The following is a 21,216-nucleotide window of genomic DNA, read 5'->3' as shown; positions in this document are numbered from 1 at the left end:
CGATGTGTTATTAGTGAATTGTCGCGGTCCATTTAAAGTCATACTCAATATTGATTATTTCCGGCAGAGCTTCCTGTAAAGCTTAAATATAAATTAGTGCACATTGATGAAATGCTCAGTAGAAAGTTTCCTTTAATGTTTTCTCTTATTACAGTTTCAACTAGAATATAAATTTTGTAGGTAATACATTAAAAATTGTAATTATTTCATTACTGTATAAAACTAGGAAGGATAGGTTTGCCAGGAGTTGTATATCAAAGTCATAATTTGGCCTCATTGATAATTTAAACTCATGTATTTAGTAGTAACGAATAATTTGTTTATAATTTATAAATTTTAATTGTTGCATCATACAACTAATCAATACCAACAATGATTACATTACAATCATTTTGGCGCTCTTCATCAATATAATAATGTAGAACCTAAATAATGTTTTTCACAAAAATAAGAATATATTAAGACATCGAACTTTGATGTACACGTCCCGTCGCAAAGGAAACTTCCTCCACCTGTGTCGTGCGGCTCTACTTGTCGCTGCGGCGCATGCGAGGCCGCGCCCGACGACGCGCTGCGCACCATCCGACCTGCCGCGCCGCGCGCACAGCCGCCACTGCGCCGCCCCGCGCTCCACCCGGCCGCTGCACCCCCCGCCGCACCGCCCGCCCCGCGCCCCGCTCCCCCCGCCCCGGCCCCCGCGCCCCGCCCGTGCGAGAACGCGAACGGCAGCTTAGCGGCTGCATTATATCCGTATAGGGTCATCGTCCGACACTCCGCTGCTGGGGTTATCTCCCCCGCCAGTAACGGCGATATCTTTGGCTGTATCGTATCTGGAGATGGCGACTTTTCTTCGGGAGACGCTACGCGAGGTAAAGTCAATTTCTCTATTGAGGCGTTTTCTTCTGGATGTATCTTCTGTCGCACGCTAGGTTTTGCCGTAGGATCCGGGGTGGATAAGTAGTTGACGCAGCCGAATGCGAGGCCGATCTGACCGAGCATCTCCGGGTAGTTGGCCCGCTGGTTGCTGTCCGGTGAGCGTGCGCAAGGCGTTAGTGGTTAGTTAGTGTTAGTGCGGAAGGGGCTAGGCTACGGAAATCACTCGAAAATCACACGTTAACTACCTTGATAAATAGCGTTCTTTAGATTGTTTGTTGTTCTTCTGCAATACAATAAGCGATGTTCCATGAGTTTACTCGTATACCATCAAATTTGTTATTGCACTTTATTATTCTACGTGTTACTGTATTAAGTACTTACTCGAGCACTTGGTATATCTTTTCCGATTCTCCATTTAATATTAACGGCCGCATCGGTATCTGTTCTTTTGGCTGTCCGTTCGCCCTGTATATTATTAAAGACAATTAAAAACTATTCTCCCACTAGTAAATCTAAAAAAAATAATACCTACAAGTTAGGTGTGAGAGGCAGTGGTCCGACTCCATATTCCTTCTGCATCATAGAACTAAGATGATTACCAACAGCTTCTGTAAATTCAAAGGGTACTTTAAATCACGAAGAATAATCAAACGCAAGTTTATTTTACACTAGCTTTCCGCCCGCGGCTTCGCCCACGTTTTCAAAGAAAAATCCGTTCCCGTAGGATTTCCGGGATAAAACCTATCCTATGTCCTTTCTCGAGTATCAAAATATCTCTATACCAAATTTCATGCAAATTGGTTCAGTAGTTAAGGCGTGATTGAGTAACAGACAGACAGACAGAGTTACTTTCGCATTTATAATACATATTAAGTATGGATTTTATCCGTATAAGGACGTACCTAAAGGAGGCTCTCCTGGTTTCCGTGGTCTGTTCATATTATTTCTATTGGGGCCGTGACGTCGTATACTTGACCAAACACCACCAAATAATGAATGGTTTCGCTGTAAAATTAAAATGTTCACCATAAGACAAAAAATACTTTTCAAATTAACTACTGACATATCTTTAAATTAAACGTTAATTAACAATACTTTTGCATCTACATCTATTTCTGCATTACTTATTTGTTCAGAAAGTAGCCTTGTTTAGGCGTACAATTTTCTTATCATAGATCATCAAAATATAACTAAAACTACTATCGCATTATCCACAACTACATGACCATATTCCATTCATAGATCATCAAAATTAAAGCCAAAATCACATATCTCAACGTCACAACTACATGATAATAATCCATTCACAGATCATTCAAAATTAAAACCAGAATCATCTATCGCAATATCAAACTACATTCTAATTATAGATAATAAACCGAAATCTTCATTCTTACCCTATGCATCGGCAGATCGAGATTAGCATCCACATCATCCAAACATCCAGATATAGCCCTCTTCAGTTCCGGTCCCGCTTCATGTAACGTCCTGAGTCCAGCCTGTAACGTCATCTGCTGAGCCGCTTCTCCTGCATTGGCCCTGGTCTCTTGCTCTTTGCGCTTTTTGAACCTTTACCCGATACATTTGAGTCAATATTGGTTTTTGGCATCCTGCTTTCCTGGTGTTGTGTGTTTAGGGAATTGATTTGGAAAAGGAGCTATTTATTTTTCCTATCTTCTTTGTTGATTTATTTATGTATGTAAATTGAATGATCAAGATTTTTGTTTGCTATCAAAGAACCTGATTGAAATGATGTTTGTCTAAGTGTAGTGTACTTTTTTCGATTATGTGCATTTTATTTGTGTTTATGTTTATTCCAATGGACCCAGGAAATCAGGATAAGCTTCATTCAGAGGTAGAGAAATACTTACATTTTATCCCAAAATAAAAGCTAGTGCAAATGTATTATTATATCTGAGAGCTAAGCTAGTCTGCAACTAGTGGCAACTAGTTGATTCCTCTAATATGCTATTTGCAATGTGTTGTTTTAAAATCTCGATCAAAATCTTAAGCTTCTATTTTGTTAGGCGAAAATCATCTATTCTTTGAAGTTTTTGACGAGTGAGCGATAATTGATGACACTGATTCAAAACTAACATGTGAATAAAAAAATAATAATCACAAAGAACACAACATTGAATAAATGTAAAACGTGAGGCACTTGAACGAAAAATAAATGAAAAAATCGGGAGATCGATAATAAATCGGAGCATATTCCGAGTGACATGCCTGTTTACAGTTCTGAAGGAGTTAGCTTAGTGAAGGGTTCGGTCAAAGGCGCCAAAACGTTTAAAGGTAATAAAGTATTAACTTCGTGAAATCTCTCGGGACCATGCGGGGTACAATCGAAAACATCTATACAATCAACTCCTCCAATGATCTGTTTCGTAGCATTAAATTTAGTTCTAGCGACACCAGTCTCTATAACAACTGCCGAGAGTTTACAACTAAAAGGGTACATTCTGTTGCCTAACAACATACTTTGTCTGATGCGTTACTTACGCGTGATTCCTATGGAACAAAAATATCACGTCAGTGTTAAACTGAACTAAACATAAATAAACAAGGTTAAATAATATCAATAATTCAAACATTATAAAACCAATTAAAATAGTAAAAAATTGTGTGCGCTTAAAAAATAATTTTGAAATATAAAATTTGTATCTTACCTATGTACTTATATAACAAGTTATGTTTAATTAAATACTTTACCATTCCTATACTGTTAACTGATTCGTTTTTCTTACATAACAGGGCTATATTTTAATGAAATAATGTCAGAATTAGACCACTCGTAAGAAAATCGAATTCCACAACATAAGAATGGCATCTCATAAAAATTGTATCAATTTGTCGACACTGGGCATTAAGAATTTAGTCACGATGTCCCAGATAACCTTTTCTTACCTTCTGAAGTAATCTTGTATGAGGAAAGTAGCGTAAAACTTTCCAACTGTTATCTCATTCGGGTCTCCTGGCGGTGGTACAACTTGGTCCAGCAGTTTTGGTGATGTGCGCTTCCAGATCTTTTTGATTACTGCTCTTAGTTCTGTGTTGCAGTCGTCTATGTTGCCTGAAGGGTAAATAATGTTTGTTAATTTCTAGTGTCATGCAACATGTTCAAAAAACGAAATACAACTAAAACTATTCAAAGAACTTAAAAACGTAAAAAATAGTCAGATTACGAATTTTTAATATTAATCAAATCCATTATAAGGGGCTTGTGAAGATGCAACAAAAGGAAGAAAAGTAACGGTGAAAATAAATCTGAAAGAATTTAAACAAGGCAAGATGGACGTGGCAAAAAAAAAGGGAAAGATAATAAAAAGGACAGGATCTTTTGAGAGTCGTGGGAAAAAATGGTGATAAAGAAACTAAGAACCTAGCAATATAAGACGTAAAATAAAACGTAGAAACATCTGTAAAAATGCATTATTAGATTACCTTCAGTTTTAATCTTGAGCGAAGTTCTTACAACGGCAAATAGCGTGGCGTTGAACAGCACAGTGCCGTCCGAGTTGAGCGGCATGTTCATGGAGACGAGACGCTTGCACGCCACGCGGTGCGGGCATAACTTGCCGAAACCTAGCCAATATTATATTATCATTACAAATTATTATAACATGTTGTAACAAATAACAGGCTGTATATGTATACAGAGTGATTTTTTAGGAGTAGTTTTCACAGGATGTTTGGAAGTGGTAGTATCTATCATACGACCACTTCCAAACATCCTGTGAAAATTTCTTCGTGAAAAAAAAATTAAAGGTGGCGTTGAAAGACAGTATCGTTTGAGCAGTATGTGCAAAAATATTATAAAATGTTCGTGTCACAATGTTCGTTCCTATACGCCTTCGAAAAGGCTTGTATGATTCTCATGAAATTTTGTGCACATCAGGTAAGGCTGAAAATTGGACAATATCTATTTTTCATACCTCTTAGTGATAAAAGGAAGACAAAACAACGTTTGCCGGGATAACTAGTAACGTTAAATTTAATACACTAAAACTTACCTAAAGGCGGACTAATTTTCCTTAACAAAGTAACTACATCTAAATGTTTTATTCGACCCTTTGCATCAGGATCGTATTCGCTCCATAATCTGAAATTAAAAAATATTTAAATGTGAAAATGAATCGAATTATGATTATTGTTTAATAATAATTAATTGAAGATTACCTTATAAATTCATCTAAGTGGTGTGGTCCCAGGATTGACCAGTCTCTAGTTAAATAGTCGAAGTTATCCATAATGACGGCGACGAACAAATTTATAATCTGTAAGGTAGTTTTAAAATTAAGTCATCGTTCGTGACAAATATCAAATGAAATTTCACAATAGTGTGTAAGTAATGACTAATGAGTGTGTTGTGGCGTAGTGAGGTGTTGTATATTGTGTATAAGCGTGGTGTTGTGAGTATTTTGCGTCGAAGTGAGGTGTTGTATTTTTAGGTGTTTTATATTGTGTATTTATGGCGCGGTATTTATTTATTTATTTATTTATAACACTTTACTATGCTAGTTATACAAATTACTTAAAACTAAAACTTATAGCTAAACTAGCACAGAGGGCGGCCTTATCACTAAAGAGTGATCTCTTCCATTATTCCGGTATTGTGAGTTTGTTGTGGCTTGGTGTGTGTTAGTCAATGCAGTCACACGCAATACGGTTGTGTTTGTGGTATAATGTTTTTGGGGCAGTGTGTGTGTGTGGCTCACCAGAAAGGAGCAGAGCACGTAGAAGGAGATGAAGTAGGGGAAGGCGAGCACGCTGCCGCACGAGCCGGCCGCGTCGTCGCCCTCGTCGCGGTAGTTGGCGTCGCAGCGCACCTCCGGCTCGGGGGACACGCCCATCATTATGTCCTGCCACGCCTCGCCTAAGCACATAAAGTGCACGTATAATACGTAAATGCGACGTAATGTATTACCGCGATATTATGGCGTCATAGACCAGAGTGAGTAATGAAAACCCGACAGAGTAAATAGACGAGCGTGCGAGATGCGTGAAGTTACGACGTTAGACGACGCGATAATGTTACACAGTATAGTTTTGTACTGTGTAACATGTACTGATGAGATGTGTGTCATTACACTGCAAGCGAGATGGTAAAGTTGATCACGGCAATATTGCAGTGTTCACGAAAATAATACACGTAAAGATTAGTGCGTAAAGTCGAGATGTGTGATGTTACCCTGTCCACCACAGTATAATAATGTTTGCGACGATGACGTCACTATAGGTATAAATCATCCAATAATTAAAACAAAAGTTTAATTTAACGATAAGACACATAACAAAATTTTAATTTCAAATACGCAGGTTACGTTAAAATTTGAAATGTTTAAGAAGACGATAACAAAAATAAGCGACATCGCGTTAACAAGTGACCATGTTTACCTAAACGTATAAATCTTTCGCCTTTTATGTTTACCTGAAGAGTTAAAAATAATCAGAAAATGTTAAAAATATCATTGACATAACCTAAATATAGATTTTTGTAAATACCACTAATAGAAGTTTCATAAGATAACATGAATAAACAACCGAATATAATAATTCTAGAATGTTCTAATTATTGTAAGGTTTACCTGTAGCAGATCTGAATAAAACAAGGATGGCTTGTGGGAACGTCTGGAAGTGATTGTTGCGTGTTATCGGCGTTTCGTCGTCTATTGCTATTTTACCAAACACCTGAAATTCATAAAAGACCGATTTTTTAAACCCTTTTTAAAAAAATATTTTTTAATCGCCCGTTTTTTGAAATTTCACAGGATGTATTTTTATTTGACTGTTTCATATTTTATTGGACGTATAAGTTTGCACCAAGGGAATTGCCAATAGTAAAAGTGACTATTTGTTGATCCTAGGTAAATCTTGAGACAGATGAAGTAAAAAACGATGTAAAGTAAAAATGAATTTAACTAGTTACCATGATAATATAATTCCAGCAACATACCTGCATCCCCACAACAGCATAAATGAAGAACAGCATCAATATCAGCAGAGCCACATATGGCAGCGCTTGGAAGGACTTGATGAAGGTCCACAGTAAGGTCCGGATGCCCTCACCACGAGAGAGGAGCTTCACCAAACGCATCACTCGGAAGAGACGGAAGAAGTTTATGGATGGTATCGAGCTCTCCTGGAATGTGGTGGCGGTGTTTTTGGGATAATAGTCGTATAAATTATTAAAGAATATAAAAAATTTGATCACGAGACGGGTCTCGAACCCGCCTCGAGTTTCATTCATCATTTGAGCATTCAAATGATAAAAAATTAAAGATCAAATTTAATAATAGCGTTTTTTTTGTAAGTGAACACTAATTGAGATCAAATTTGTTGAATATTGAGATGATTGATCGAGTTTGAGCTTTAAAAATGTTAGAATATTGCTGTAATATGTGATATTAGGTACATTACCAATTTTAAAAACAAGGAAAATATTATTATGATTTGAAATAAAAATTTGAATTTAAATTGATTCCTGCCTCATTGTGGCCTATGTTAGCTTGTTCACACATCCTCATATTATTAAATATACAGTAGTATTTAAAATATCATACCAGTAATTGATTTTATTTCAAAAAGTAATTTAATATTTAAGTAGCCATGGTGAAAGCTTTGTGAATTGAGCATTTTGAGCGGTCTCTGTGTATTTATTGAGACTTGTGATTTATCTACAGTGCTAAAGCACTTTACTTTAGCCAAAACTATTGTAATACATATTACAGTGTCTATGTTTATTTGAAGCAAATTGAACGATACGTCCAATAGTTTCTTCTTTATTTATATTAAAAGCACTTTGTTTTAGTGTGTGATCATGTTAAAGTGTTTTGAGCGTGTAGTGCTATCATGGACTAATTATTCACCGTTACTGTCCCATACTTCGACATCAAAAGCCTTTTGAAAAGTCGACAACATATAAAGCTTAGAACCATTAGTTACATTGACGAAAGTTCCAGAGACTAGAAGATAAGAATTTTAAAAGTCATAATAATATTGTTTTGAATATTGTAAAGGTAGACTTGATCAAAAATTCATTTAATAAGATATCCTGCTTACTTTGACATTCGTTTAAAATTTTGATTCTATGATGATAAAAAAAATTCAATTCAATAAATACATAGGTTTAATTGATACTATTGTATTGCTTTAAAATTTAAAACTGTTCTCTATTTTGCGGCTAAAATACAATTGTAGAACTGTATCCAATACTTACACCAGAAAAACGATTAAAATGTCCTCCAAAAACCTATGTTATCACAAATAATCGCGCCACCAAAGTCCTTTTTACTTACTAATTCAAAATTACCATCATCTACCCCATTTTCTATATTAAATTCATCGCAATTTTTGATCAAGTCATCAAAAACATCGATTACCCTTACCTTAACAACGTGCGCTCTCGGCGGGCCACTCCCCTGAAACACGTTCGATCAGTAACTACAACATCTAAATACCGTTGTTATTACAACATCCATGTCGTCCATGCTCGGGACAGTAACTCGGTTGTTTTGATTCTAATGGTGCAGTTTTTGAATATTTAGAAGAATATTTAGATTTTTGTCAATTATACTAAGTTTTAAAATTAAAATTTGTAACAAAAATGACGGCATATCATACTATAAAATAAAATATGGTTAATTATATTTATGAAAATTATAAAAGAAAAGAATATTCAACGATAGATAAAAAGAGAGCACGAAAGTAATAAATATTGGCTATACAATACATAGTTACAATTATAATAAAGAATCTACTCTGCACCATTATCTACAAAACAACGTGTTACCGAGTGTCTGTCTAAGTGCTGAGTGCAGTTACCTGATTCTTAAGTTCGTTTACTTGAGACACAACGATGTCTATGATGCTGCCCAGAACTATGATGAAATCAAATGTGTTCCAAGCGTCTCCGAAGTAGTTCTGAAAATGTATGTTTGTTGATTATTATCAAATAGATGCTGCATTTTGTATACGATGTTTTGATATTAGTACGTGGTACTGTTACAGCTGACTAAGAAATGTTATTATGATTTGAAATAAAACTTCAGCAAAGTGAATTAAAATCATTGCAAGTTTTACAGTATCTTCCCTAAAAAGGTTAACGTTAAAAACATATTTGAAACAAAGTTACGTTATCTATTTTCATAATACTACACACTAAATTAAATGAATTTTACGCATTAATAAAGAAAATACATGAAAATGTTAAGATAATATTGGCACCTTAAATCTAAAAATGATTAAAGATGAATTAAACACAGTGCCACGTACCTTAAACCTAAAAGCGGCGAGTTTGAAAATAAACTCCAAAGCGAAAACCGCGGTGAATATCATATTCAGCAAATCCAACGCTTTGCTATATTCCACCGGTTGGTTGTGGTACTTCATAGCGAGCGTGATCGTGTTGATCATGATCAATACGAAGATCGCATACTCGAAGGGTTGTGACGTCACGAACCACCACACCTTGTACTGGATGCGGTGCTTCGGGATGTATCTGGTTTGGTGGAGTTTAGCGATTTTTAGTTTCAGTTTTTGTTTTTGAATGTCAGTCAGTTTTTTAGAAATGGGTATTTTAAATCGCTTGTAGCAGTTTTTCTTTTGTATAACCACGTCGTCAGTTGTCTATCTGGTTTTAATATGAGTGTTCGGTATTGAACTGTTTACAGAAATATGGAATTTTTACAAGTAGCGACATTTAGTTAAGAAATTTTTTGTTCAAAATCTTCTAAAATGATTTTATTAACTTGATGAAGAAAAATATCAAAATGTAACTGAAAATGAACTATAAAGATCATTTGCAATTGAATACATGTAGTCATGAGTAGAAACATGTTTTCTATTTCTTGTGTAACTTTTTTTCCCAACTTTTAACAGTACTTACCTCCTTATAGGTTTAGCTTTTAAAGCGAATTCTATGCAATTCCTCTGATTCTTATCTAACTCACAGTTCTTATACTCTTGCTCACCCTCGTTCTGGAATGTCACTATGACGAAACCGACGAATATATTCACCTAAAACATTTTAGTTAAAACTTAAATTCTTTTTATTTTTACTAAAATATGTTCGTCATATTTCACATTTTGGAACTTACCATAAAGAAGGCAATTATAATAATGTAAATAATATAGTACGCAGCGACAATTGGACGGAAGTTAGTGATAGGACCTCGGTCCTCAGCATTTGAATCTATAGATACATATAGTAACCTGAAATAAACAAAAATGAACTGTATTCCAAATAATTTTATCTTATGATAAATTAATTAAATCATCTATATATGAACGTACCCTGGCCATCCTTCAAAAGTGGATACAGTGAAGAGAGTGAGCATCCCTTTCATAACATTATCGAAATGAAAATCATTTCTCTTCCATTCTCTATCTCTTACAACATAATTACGGTTTTCAAACACTAAGTATGTTCCCCTGGAATAACATTAACTTGATAAAAACCTTGTCACAGTGCCAAGTCAAAACTTCGAAAAAATATTTATTTATACTTACTGACATTCTTCTTTTGTCATTTTGGAAATATCATTACATTTAAAAAATTTACCCTGAAACAAAACTTTGTATTCAATCGTTTTATAAGAATTAATAAGAGTTAATCAATTATCATGCGACAAGCTAGTTAACAAATATTTAATTTGATTCGTTATTCTTTTAGAGGCTTTGATTAATTATTCGTTAACATTTAAAAAAGTTATTTTTAACACATTATTAAAGCTGTTCAATTTAATTCAATGTTTATTTTATTTTTTATCTTATATGTCAAAAATAAAACATCTTCAATTTCAATCGCAAGAACTGCTGTTAAATATATTGATTAATAAATTAGTTTCGAACATATTATATAAAAAACAGCACATTAATGTCGTCCAATTGATTTTATTTTTTAAATAAACATACACAATTAATATTTGGAAATACCAATTGACATGAAACATTAAAAGCCATCACCTACTTGTCACAGTTAAACTCTTACCTTAAACAACTGTACACCAACGACAGCGAACATAAATTGCAATAAATACGTAACTAGCATAATATTTCCTATCGTCTTAATCGCTACTATCACACATTTGACCACATACTACAGGATCGTGCGAGTTAGTTCGTGGACATACGTTACCGGGCAAGGGTCCGGGCCAGCACGCAGCGACGGGACATAGGGGCAAAAGCAACCACATTTTAATACATTGAGCTTTTACATGAACTCTGGTAATATTATGGTATCTACGTAGGTATTAACGTGTATTGTTAGACACCTGATCGATAATAATCTACTAAACGCCAAGGTAGGGGGAATGGTTATGTTCTATGAAACTTCGGGGTTATTAGTCTGGTCGGTTTGGAACTGTCCAGTACACCTTTGGGTTACGATGAAGTTGGAAACGTAATTGTTAATGCGTTGGCCGTTGAAAATTAATTTCCTATAATATTTTATAAATCAGTGTTAAGAAATAAAAGATGATGAAAGGAAACACACGAAGATAAAGTAAATGTATAAAAAGTATAGAAATAATAGTATTAACACAATATAAACACATGCAAAGACAAAAACCATGAAGATGGAAAAAGAAAAACACAAAAGACTGGATGAGGAGAGAAGCCCAGAAGTACCCAAAGGTGTAAAAGATCGTGTAAGTAGAAATGAACATAGTGATATTTCTGTGATAATTATAAACTGGCACACGTGATGAGACTGTACGAGGAGTAGATCGCTTAACAAAGTGCCCCCTACCTTGAACATTTGCACTCCCATGACTGCGAACATGAACTGCAGTAAGGACGTTACCAATAATATGTTGCCGATCGTTTTGATGGCAACGATCACGCACTGAACAACGTGCTACAATCAGGTAAAATGTGTATCAGGTGCTTGTTGACAGTATTCTAGTTTCAGATCAAACTCATTATTTCTTATTTATCATTAATTCTTTCATAGTTTCAAACCCCATTCTATTAATAGTAGTTATATCAAATCTTGAATTTATTTTAGATATATTATTTTAATCCAATTTGTGAAAGATTGAAACTGATAATAATACTGACCTTGAGACCTTTGGCCCTGTTGATGGCCCTAAGCGGCCTTAACACCCTGAACACTCGTAATATTTTCACCACCGATATACTACCGGACCTGGAAGATATAAAAATGATAGTGTTATACCGGTATGTGTAAATGTTTATGATTTGTTAAGATGTATAATATGATTTGTGTGAATGAAAGGCCATTTAAAATGTGCAAATACATTAAATTAATCTACGTAATACAATTATGTAACGGAAAAGATAAGGTTATTGAGAATATTACTTGAGTGGTATGAAATTTAGTACTTTTTTGTTGAGTTTAACCTGTAGATCATGGTTATGAGGGAATCTTACAAGTAGAAAATTCACTTGAAGTTTTTAGTAATGAAGGAGGCTTAGAAAGAGACGTATTGCACTCACTTGAAGCTCATAGAGATGAGGGAGACGCAAACAACGAGCATATCAAGCACGTTGAAGGCGGAGCGCAGGAAGGAGCCCGGGTGCAACACTAGTCCGTACGTCACCAGCTTCAGGAACAGCTCCAGCGTGAAGATGCCCGTGAAGAAGATGTCGAACTGGCTTAATAGCTACGGGTTACAATGTTTTCGGTAAGTAATGTCATATATTATTTATGAAAATATAACACTCGGATTTTAAATAGTTCGCAAATAGACACAAAACACACAAATGCATTTTGAAGTGCTGTAAGTTTTTGAAGTGAAACTTCTTTATCGGGGTTGGAAAAAAATTTAGTGTAACATTTTTTCGTTACGCGTAACATTTTTCTGTTACGCGCCATCTTTGATTCGACGTATATCTGTAAAGTCGCATATAGTAAATTATTTTTTGAAAAAAAAAAGTCATAAAGAAGTTTCACTTCTTACGTGTATACACTAGTACACGCACACATTTTTTTGTTTATACAAAGTAGCTTCTTTATTATATTGTGATCATAGATATATCTCTCATGCATATGCATGGTAATGCGTTATTAATTGAAATTACATCGAAAATGTTTTGAAGAACAGCCATTGCTTGTAATTTAAGGTTTATAAATAGCTGTTTTCCTATGCTTTTGCAAAATAAAGATTAGGTATTGGTCCTTTTTTCACTTTTATACAACAATTAGATGTTTAAACAAGTTTACATATTATGGGTTAGATAAAAATATCATTTGCCTTACATAATTCCTGAAACCCTTTTGTGCTGCATCCAAGGGATCCTCAGCCGCCAACATGGCGGACGACAGCATGATGCACACCAATATAATGTTTCCGAACGTCGACGATGCCGACAACTTGTAGCATAACACCCGAAACCTAACACCAGGCACATCATTACAATAATGAAAATATAGACGACAGTGAAACGAACACAACACCGATAATCATAAAAAGAGAAGAAATTTTGTTATCAAAATTACACATTGAAACACAAAAGCATTTCGATGAAAGTAAGCATATACATGCAACACGGTTATTAGATACATAAATAATAGTAGAGATTATATAAAACATGCAAAATAAAATTCATAAGGATATCATTTCAAAAAAGTGTAATACAGTGTTCTATGATGTATATCTATCTAAAGTCTATTCTTCTAAATCATGCTAACTTTATCGAACTAAAGCCTATCTACTGAACACCTTCACCCTGTAATCTCATTGTTGAAATTTTGATTCAGAGGGATTTCGGCAATAATATAATACAAGGGGAACAGACGTGCAAAGAGGAACGAGCATTGAGCGGGATAGCACATTTGACAGATCGGAAAGTGTAGCAGACAACGCCAATTGGTTTACAATGAGACACGGGGTTTCTATCGCCGATCACCTGTTCGTCGGTGAGAATACGAAGAAACTACTAGCGTTCGGTATCGGCGGCGTCTGATTGGGCATATTCAGTTCGGACATCCGCCGCGGGCGGGCCGTTACTAGTTTCCCTTCCTCCTCCTCGCCGCCGTCTTCGATAGAAACATAATTCAATAGTCTACTTAAATCCATTATTACGTGTCGTGCCTAGCCGGGAACCTCGCGTGTCGCTACGTGATCGGATAAACCGTATACATAAAAATAATAATAGCCGTAAATAATATAACACAGGCGTAAGTGTATAAGTTGCCGTCGATCGCATAGAAACCGAAATCAAAACAAAAATAAACAGGTGTGAAGTGAGAAGTGCCGGTTAAGATAGTAAAGCTATCGTCAAATCGGAAAATTAAAATGCAGATAAGAAAGAAACATCTAAATAAAGTGAGAGTGAGTAAAGCGAGCGTCGCCGGGGGCCCTAACCTGTTGGTTTTGGAAAATATGAAGAATGAAGAAGCGTCGGGTATCGGTTTGGCGGAGTTCTGGATATCGACCTCAGAGAGCCTGCGCGGCCGAGCCGAGGACGTGGTCGGCTTGCGTTTCAAACGCGGCTCTTCTTCGTAATCTGTGTTCACTATTTTACTGTGGTTAGCTTTGCAGAGGCTTTCAACCGCTATGAGTTGTATTTCTTCACCATTTAATATTGCATTTGTTGGTAATTATAAATTCTTTACTAATACAAAAGCCTTTTCAAATATATTTCTTTCTCCTTGATCTTCCAATAAATCAGTTCAATAGTTTTTGATCGCACTCAGTTTGCCAATACATTTCCAATTTTTATACACACGCATACATTCAATTTAAATTAAACAATATATTATATGAAATATTCTCTCAAACAATCAATACTTCATGTAACTAAATCCACTTTTATCATAATCAAGTACTTCATATATTTCTTTTAAATCTTTTTACCTAGATCCTTACCTATATGATTCCTCTGGTGGCTATCCATCATATCCACGTCCTCTTGTTCCTGCTCCTCCTCCAGCCTCTCCTCAGTTTCCTCATCCTCAACTATTTCATCCTGTTCATCTATTTCATCTTGGTTCTCACCTTCCGAACCTTCCTCGTATTCCCTTTCTGAACTATATTTTAAAAATATTGTATTTTTAATTTTTTATGTTTGAGTTTGTTAAATTAAATTAAAGTTATCGATAAGTTTCATAAATCTTTGCGATATCAATATTTATCTTTTCATAATAACTATGCTTAATACTTCTTTTTTCAATCTATTGTTCAAAGAATTATTGAATACCTATTTATTTTTAATTCTAACTTTTTACTTGTTAATGAACTATATGTTATATAATCTGTAACATACTTATCACTAGTATATACATCTTCATCATGAATATATTCATCATCTGTATCCGCTTGCCCGCCTTCAGCTACAACACTACCTTCTTTTTCTTCTGGAGCTTGCTAAAAATTATTTCAATATTTATTTTATTATGATTGATAACTTTAACTAAATAATTGTTATCTTTACTTCTTGTATCGGTGTTAATGAATTTAATTTTATGGATTTTAATACTTACACCTTCTTCTTTCTCTATATTTGTTAATGATTCGGCATCTGCCAAATTGTCTACGGCGATAGCCAAGAACACATTTAGCAGAATATCTGTTTCCGTTCAGGTAACTATTGATGATAAAATCTAAGATTTAATTGTTCAGATATTATATCAGTTAGTGTATATGTGATAAAAGTAAAATAAAACGTTTCACAGATACTTAATATAAAGTATCAACTACCGCTTGACCTATTTTTTTACTTATTAAAGTATTAATTTTGTGTTCAAAATAACATCAGTCTCTTACCACTACGAAGACAGACAACTGACGATATTATACTTACTATTATTTCTGCGATATCAAATGTTTGAGTATACTCTTAAAATAATGATGTACATCAATATTATTGACCAAAAAAGGATACAATTGCCGCAAATAAAGAGAATGATGAAGTATATACAAGCGACAATCCCAACTGTGCCCACTCCACCGTATGCTTTGATACCTTCGTACATTACTGCGTTCCAGTCCTCGCCGGTTAGGATCTATAACATTTTGATCAAAATTATATTAAGGTCTTGGTCTATAATTATGTTCTAGAAAACAAAATTATTAGTATGATCGTTATAGTATTCAGCTTTTAGGATCTTGTGTTAAGTGCACAGTCTAATAGGAGAAACTGTATATTGAAGAACTTTTGGCTTGTATAATGATAGTAGTAAAATGGGTATGAAAAATTACGTTTTTTTCGGAGAAGATAGTCCACATACAATATTTTCAGTTAAAAATAATGATTGCAAATTCAAATATAGTCGTGGCAGTACTCATCCAGTTTGATTTGAAAAATATTATTTCCAACCCAGAATTCAATCTAATTGTTAATTAATTATCTCTAACCATCCTGACCTGACGACGCGGTTGGCGCAGTGGTAATGTAACTACCTACTGAGCCGACGGTCCCGGGTTCGATCCCCGGTCAGGGCAAATATTTGTGTGATGAACTCAATTATTTGTTCTTGGGTCTGGGTGTTATCTATATATATATTTAGTAAATATTATATTTATCGTCGCCTAGTACCCACAACACAAGCCTTAATTGAGCTTACTGTGGGACTAGGTCGATTTGTGTAATAATGTCCTATAATATATATTTTATTTATTTATTTATCTCACCTGAAACACCGTCAGTAACGCTTGCCAGAAGCAATCAAAATTATGTCTGTCTTTTTCCTCCACGGGGTCATAGTTAAACTTCCCCCCGAACACCTGCATCCCCAGGAGCGCGAAGATCATGATGAAGAGGAACAGCAGCAGCAGGAGGGAGGCGATGGATTGAATGGAGTTGAGGAGGGAGGCTACCAGGTTGGAGAGCGACCGCCAGTACCTGGAGTGTTGATAAAAAGTATTTTTTTTGTTTTAAATTATTTTGTCACAATGACAATCATGATGTACAAGTAAAGAAACTAATTGAATAAATTTTGGCAACGTAACAAAATCTTTACGATTTTGTACTAATACTTTTTTTAGTAAAGCTTTATCATCACTCAGCTTTCAGTACAATAGTTAAAAGTGACAATAAACTGATAACACAAAAGTAACATAGAATTGATAATTTAAAAATACATTCACTCCATTTGATTTCAAAGGATGATTTACAGTACAGTCGTGTAGCATGAATACAACAAAACAAACTCGAAATTAAAAAAAAAAACTAAATAATCAGAACTAACTTGGTAACTTTAAACACTCGTAACAGTCGAACACATCGCAACACAGATATCCCGAGTGGCGGCATCACTTCGCTCTTTGTGAGCACCATCTCACTGATCGAACCCACCACCACGAAACAGTCGAACCGGTTGAACAGGGACACGAAGTAACCCTGGAATATTGAGAATTTATTGTTTACTAGCGGTCCGCCCCGGCTTCGCCCGTGGTACATATTTCGCAATAAAAAGTGGCCTATGTCCTTTCTCGGGTATCAAAATATCTCTATACCAAATTTCATGCAAATTGGTTCAGTAGTTAAGGCGTGATTGAGTAACAGACAGACAGACAGAGTTACTTTCGCATTTATAATATTAGTATGGATGTGCTATTTATTAAATAGGTTGGAAGTTGGTGCCGAACATTAAGCACTTAGTATTAAGCCCGTGAACCGACATCAAACCTTTTTAATAAATAGCACATATAAATAATATGTAGTAAATAATAATGTCAAATCTTTTTTATTTCTTACTTTTCCGTTTTTGAAGTCGGTTGTTTTTAACGCAGTTATTTTTATTAGTGAATATTAAGCTTTCCGTGCGATTAGAGCTTTTTATGAAAATTAAGCTCTCCGTGTGATTAGAGCTTCTTGTGAAAATTAAGCTCTCCGTGCGATAAGAGCCTTTAATGAAAATTAAGCTCTGCGTGCGATTAGAGCTTTTTGTGAAAATTAGGCTCTCCATGCGATTAGAGCTTTTTGTGAAAATTAAGCTCTCCGTGCGATTAAGAGCTTTTTTGTGAAAATTTAGCTTTCCGTACGAATAGAGCTTTTTGTGAAAATTAAGCTCTCCATGCGATTAGAGCTTTTTGTGAAAATTAAGCTCACCGTGCGAGTAGAGCTCTTTGTGAAAATTAAGCTTTCCGTGCGATTAGTTTTTTGTGAAAATTAAGCTCTCCGTGCGATAAGAGCTTTTTTGTGAAAATTTAGCTTTCCGTGCGAATAGAGCTTTTTGTGAAAATTAAGCTCTCCGTGCGATTAGAGCTTTTTGTGAAAATTAAGCTCTCCATGCGATTAGAGCTTTTTGTGAAAATTAAGCTCTCCGTGCGATTAGTTTTTTGTGAAAATGAGGCTCTCCGTGCGATTAGAGCTTTTTTGTGAAAATTTAGCTTTCCGTGCGAATAGAGCTTTTTGTGAAAATTAAGCTCTCCGTGCGATAAGAGCTTTTTGTGAAAATTAAGCTCTCCATGCGATTAGAGCTTTTTGTTAAAATAAAGCTCTCCGTGCGATTAGAGTTTTTTTATGAAAATTAAGCTTTCTGTGCGATTAGTTTTTTGTGAAAATTAAGCTCTCCGTGCGATTAGAGCTTTTAGTGAAAATTACGCTCTCCATGCGATTAGAGCTTTTTGTGAAAATTAAGCTCTCCATGCGATTAGAGCTTTTTGTGAAAATTAAGCTCTCCGTGCGATTAGAGCTTAATGAGAAAAATTAAGCTCTCCATGCGATGAGAGTTTTTTGTGAAAATAAAGCTCCGTGCGATTAGTTTTTTTGTGATCATTAAGCTTTCCGTGCGAATAGAGCTTTTTGTGAAAATTAAGCTCTCCGTGCGATTAGAGCTTTTTGTGAAAATTAAGCTCTCCATGCGTTTAGAGCTTTTTGTGAAAATTAAGCTCTCCGTGCGATTAGAGCTTTTTTATGAAAATTAAGCTTTCCGTGCGATTAGAGCTTTTTGTGAAAATTAAGCTCTCCGTGTGATTAGAGCTTTTTATGAAAATTAAGATCCGTGCGATTAGAGCCTTTAATGAAAATTAAGCTCTCCATGCGATTAGTTTTTAGTGAATATTAAGCTTTCCGTGCGATTAGAGCTTTTTATGAAAATTAAGCTCTCCGTGTGATTAGAGCTTCTTGTGAAAATTAAGCTCTCTGTGTGATTAGAGCTTCTTGTGAAAAATTAAGCTTTCCGTGTGATTAGAGCTTCTTGTGAAAATTAAGCTCTCTGTGTGATTAGAGCTTCTTGTGAAAATTAAGCTTTCCGTGTGATTAGAGCTTTTTATGAAAATTAAGCTCTCAATGCGATTAGAGCTTTTTTGTGAAAATTAAGCTTTCCGTGCGATTAGAGCTTTTTGTGAAAATTAAGCTCTCCGTGTGATTAGAGCTTCTTGTGAAAATTAAGCTCTCTGTGTGATTAGAGCTTCTTGTGAAAATTAAGCTTTCCGTGTGATTAGAGCCTTTAATGAAAATTAAGCTCTCCATGCGATTAGTTTTTAGTGAATATTAAGCTTTCCGTGCGATTAGAGCTTTTTATGAAAATTAAGCTCTCCGTGTGATTAGAGCTTCTTGTGAAAATTAAGCTCTCCGTGCGATTAGAGCTTTTTTGTGAAAATTTAGCTTTCCGTGCGATTAGAGCCTTTAATGAAAATTAAGCTCTCCATGCGATTTTATGCGGTTATCAATTCGGCCGGTATATTTTTTTTTATGTATGTACACCGTACACCGTATGTTTTTTCGGATAGGCCCAGTAGTTTTTATTTTATGAGCATTTTTGTCTGTACTCGATGACTAAGTTGATTTGTAGCAAGTAACTTTGATTCACTTCCCGGTAACCGATTGAGCTGAAATTTTGTATACGTATGTAAATTTGATAGCGATGAAACATTATCATGACATGAAGCTGATTTGATGATGGAATCGGAAGGTGGCCATAGGAACTCAGTAATATATTGACTCAACTTTATCGAGTTTGGGCTCGTTTGATTCGTGTTGAAAAATACACTAAAAAGTATTAAATAAAAATAACTGCGTTAAAAACAACCGACTTCAAAAACGGAAAAGTAAGAAATAAAAAAGATTTGATATTATTAACTACTACATAATATTATTGTACATATTTCGCAATAAAAAGTGGCCTATGTCCTTTCTCGGGTATCAAAATATCTCTATACCAAATTTCATGCAAATTGGTTCAGTAGTTAAGGCGTGATTGAGTAACAGACAGACAGACAGAGTTACTTTCGCATTTATAATATTACTAGTATGGATTTATTTATTATAGAATTATATCCTTTACACGTTTATTACATCTTATTAAATTACATGATCTACTGCACCTTTAATTACAGGAAATTACAGCGTTCAATGTTCATTACAATTACATATTATTCAATTGCAATTCGTCATTTAATAAAAATAAATTTATTGCAGACTAGCTGTTGCCCGCGACTTCGTCCGCGATTACGTCGTTTTTCGTCATTCGTCGTTTAAAAAAAATACGTGACACTTTATTTTTGAATGATCTTAATTGTCTCTTATAAAAATAAACTACATTAAAATTGAATACTCTGATTAGAAAATCTTAAAATCGGAGGACATCGAAAATCTGAGGAAAACATGAATTTGATTTAAATTCTACATTACTTAGTAATTCAAATAATAATCTAAATTAAATGTAGATTAACAGTTTGAGCGCATCATTATATAATATGTACCTAAGTATTAAATTACGTTAGTTTACATAGTAATTTTACTAAAAACACGATGACTTTCTTTCGCGCTCGGTACAACAAACTAAGCATGTTTGTGGTACGTAGCCCGCGTCACTTGACCCCCCGCGAGTTCCCCTCCGTTACTATGCGAAAATACATTCGTCGCCCTACTGTAGGAAAAATTGTAATATTTTAAATTCGAGAAATATTGATTTCTTGTATTCGACTATTCGTTGTAGTCGAATACAAAATATATTTGAAGAAACTTAGGTTGGCCTTCAGGCAAAAGGGATCCTATCAAATGATAAACTTGACCTTGTATCTTAAAAGTAAGCATGAAAGGATCCTCTGATAATTGTTGAGCACCAAAGGATCATTTAAAACGCACTACTATAAGAGCGAATATTGTCTAAGAACTGTTTAGATTGCACATGTTCCTCTAAAAGTAGTGATTTCAAAGGTTCTGGTGTATCTTCAAACGAAAGCCGACTCCTTACTCCTCTTTAAAGCATTACAAAAAGAACATACTACGTTAATATCGCCTATACAGAAGATGATCTGTAATCAATTGTGAGGTTATAAGCAAACCCACTTTTATATTTGTCGGACCACACCACCGAATTCGTAGATTGATCTTCTATGTTTACCTCTTAAGTCATTAAGACTGTCGAAATCTGTCTACAGTAAGACGGGCCTCTCGCTATTCGTCCGTTTCAAGAGACCAAAT

The 21,216-nt window shown here is 34.9% G+C and overlaps 1 protein-coding gene across 1 annotated transcript in view; it reads right to left on the bottom strand.

Moving 5' to 3' along the window:
* The window catches only part of LOC149477596 (muscle calcium channel subunit alpha-1-like), an 81,912-nt gene that overhangs the window by 4,569 nt on the left and 56,127 nt on the right, over positions 1-21,216 (bottom strand). Inside the window, exons 14-44 of the mRNA XM_089710441.1 lie at positions 17,033-17,184; positions 16,476-16,686; positions 15,727-15,847; positions 15,326-15,411; positions 15,109-15,209; positions 14,712-14,872; positions 14,208-14,358; positions 13,100-13,235; positions 12,337-12,503; positions 11,938-12,025; positions 11,627-11,734; positions 10,387-10,439; positions 10,171-10,308; positions 9,975-10,089; positions 9,764-9,894; positions 9,151-9,376; positions 8,701-8,799; positions 8,265-8,297; positions 6,833-7,018; positions 6,465-6,567; positions 5,595-5,752; positions 5,056-5,153; positions 4,890-4,978; positions 4,321-4,461; positions 3,784-3,949; positions 2,274-2,445; positions 1,779-1,881; positions 1,409-1,484; positions 1,258-1,341; positions 648-1,024; positions 513-587 (exon numbers count right to left, since the gene is read on the bottom strand). Of these exons, the coding sequence (XP_089566567.1) occupies positions 513-587; positions 648-1,024; positions 1,258-1,341; positions 1,409-1,484; positions 1,779-1,881; positions 2,274-2,445; positions 3,784-3,949; positions 4,321-4,461; positions 4,890-4,978; positions 5,056-5,153; positions 5,595-5,752; positions 6,465-6,567; positions 6,833-7,018; positions 8,265-8,297; positions 8,701-8,799; positions 9,151-9,376; positions 9,764-9,894; positions 9,975-10,089; positions 10,171-10,308; positions 10,387-10,439; positions 11,627-11,734; positions 11,938-12,025; positions 12,337-12,503; positions 13,100-13,235; positions 14,208-14,358; positions 14,712-14,872; positions 15,109-15,209; positions 15,326-15,411; positions 15,727-15,847; positions 16,476-16,686; positions 17,033-17,184 (4,105 nt within the window). The remainder of the gene's footprint in view (positions 1-512; positions 588-647; positions 1,025-1,257; positions 1,342-1,408; positions 1,485-1,778; positions 1,882-2,273; positions 2,446-3,783; positions 3,950-4,320; positions 4,462-4,889; positions 4,979-5,055; positions 5,154-5,594; positions 5,753-6,464; positions 6,568-6,832; positions 7,019-8,264; positions 8,298-8,700; positions 8,800-9,150; positions 9,377-9,763; positions 9,895-9,974; positions 10,090-10,170; positions 10,309-10,386; positions 10,440-11,626; positions 11,735-11,937; positions 12,026-12,336; positions 12,504-13,099; positions 13,236-14,207; positions 14,359-14,711; positions 14,873-15,108; positions 15,210-15,325; positions 15,412-15,726; positions 15,848-16,475; positions 16,687-17,032; positions 17,185-21,216) is intronic.

Source organism: Colias philodice, chromosome 24 (genome assembly GCF_061535455.1).
Source record: "Colias philodice isolate Cphi_HAF_F1 chromosome 24, ilColPhil1 Martin Lab GWU primary, whole genome shotgun sequence".
In the NCBI taxonomy this organism is placed as follows: domain Eukaryota; kingdom Metazoa; phylum Arthropoda; class Insecta; order Lepidoptera; family Pieridae; genus Colias; species Colias philodice.
Note: the sequence above shows the minus strand (reverse complement) of the source record. Positions and strands in the feature narration are given on the sequence as shown.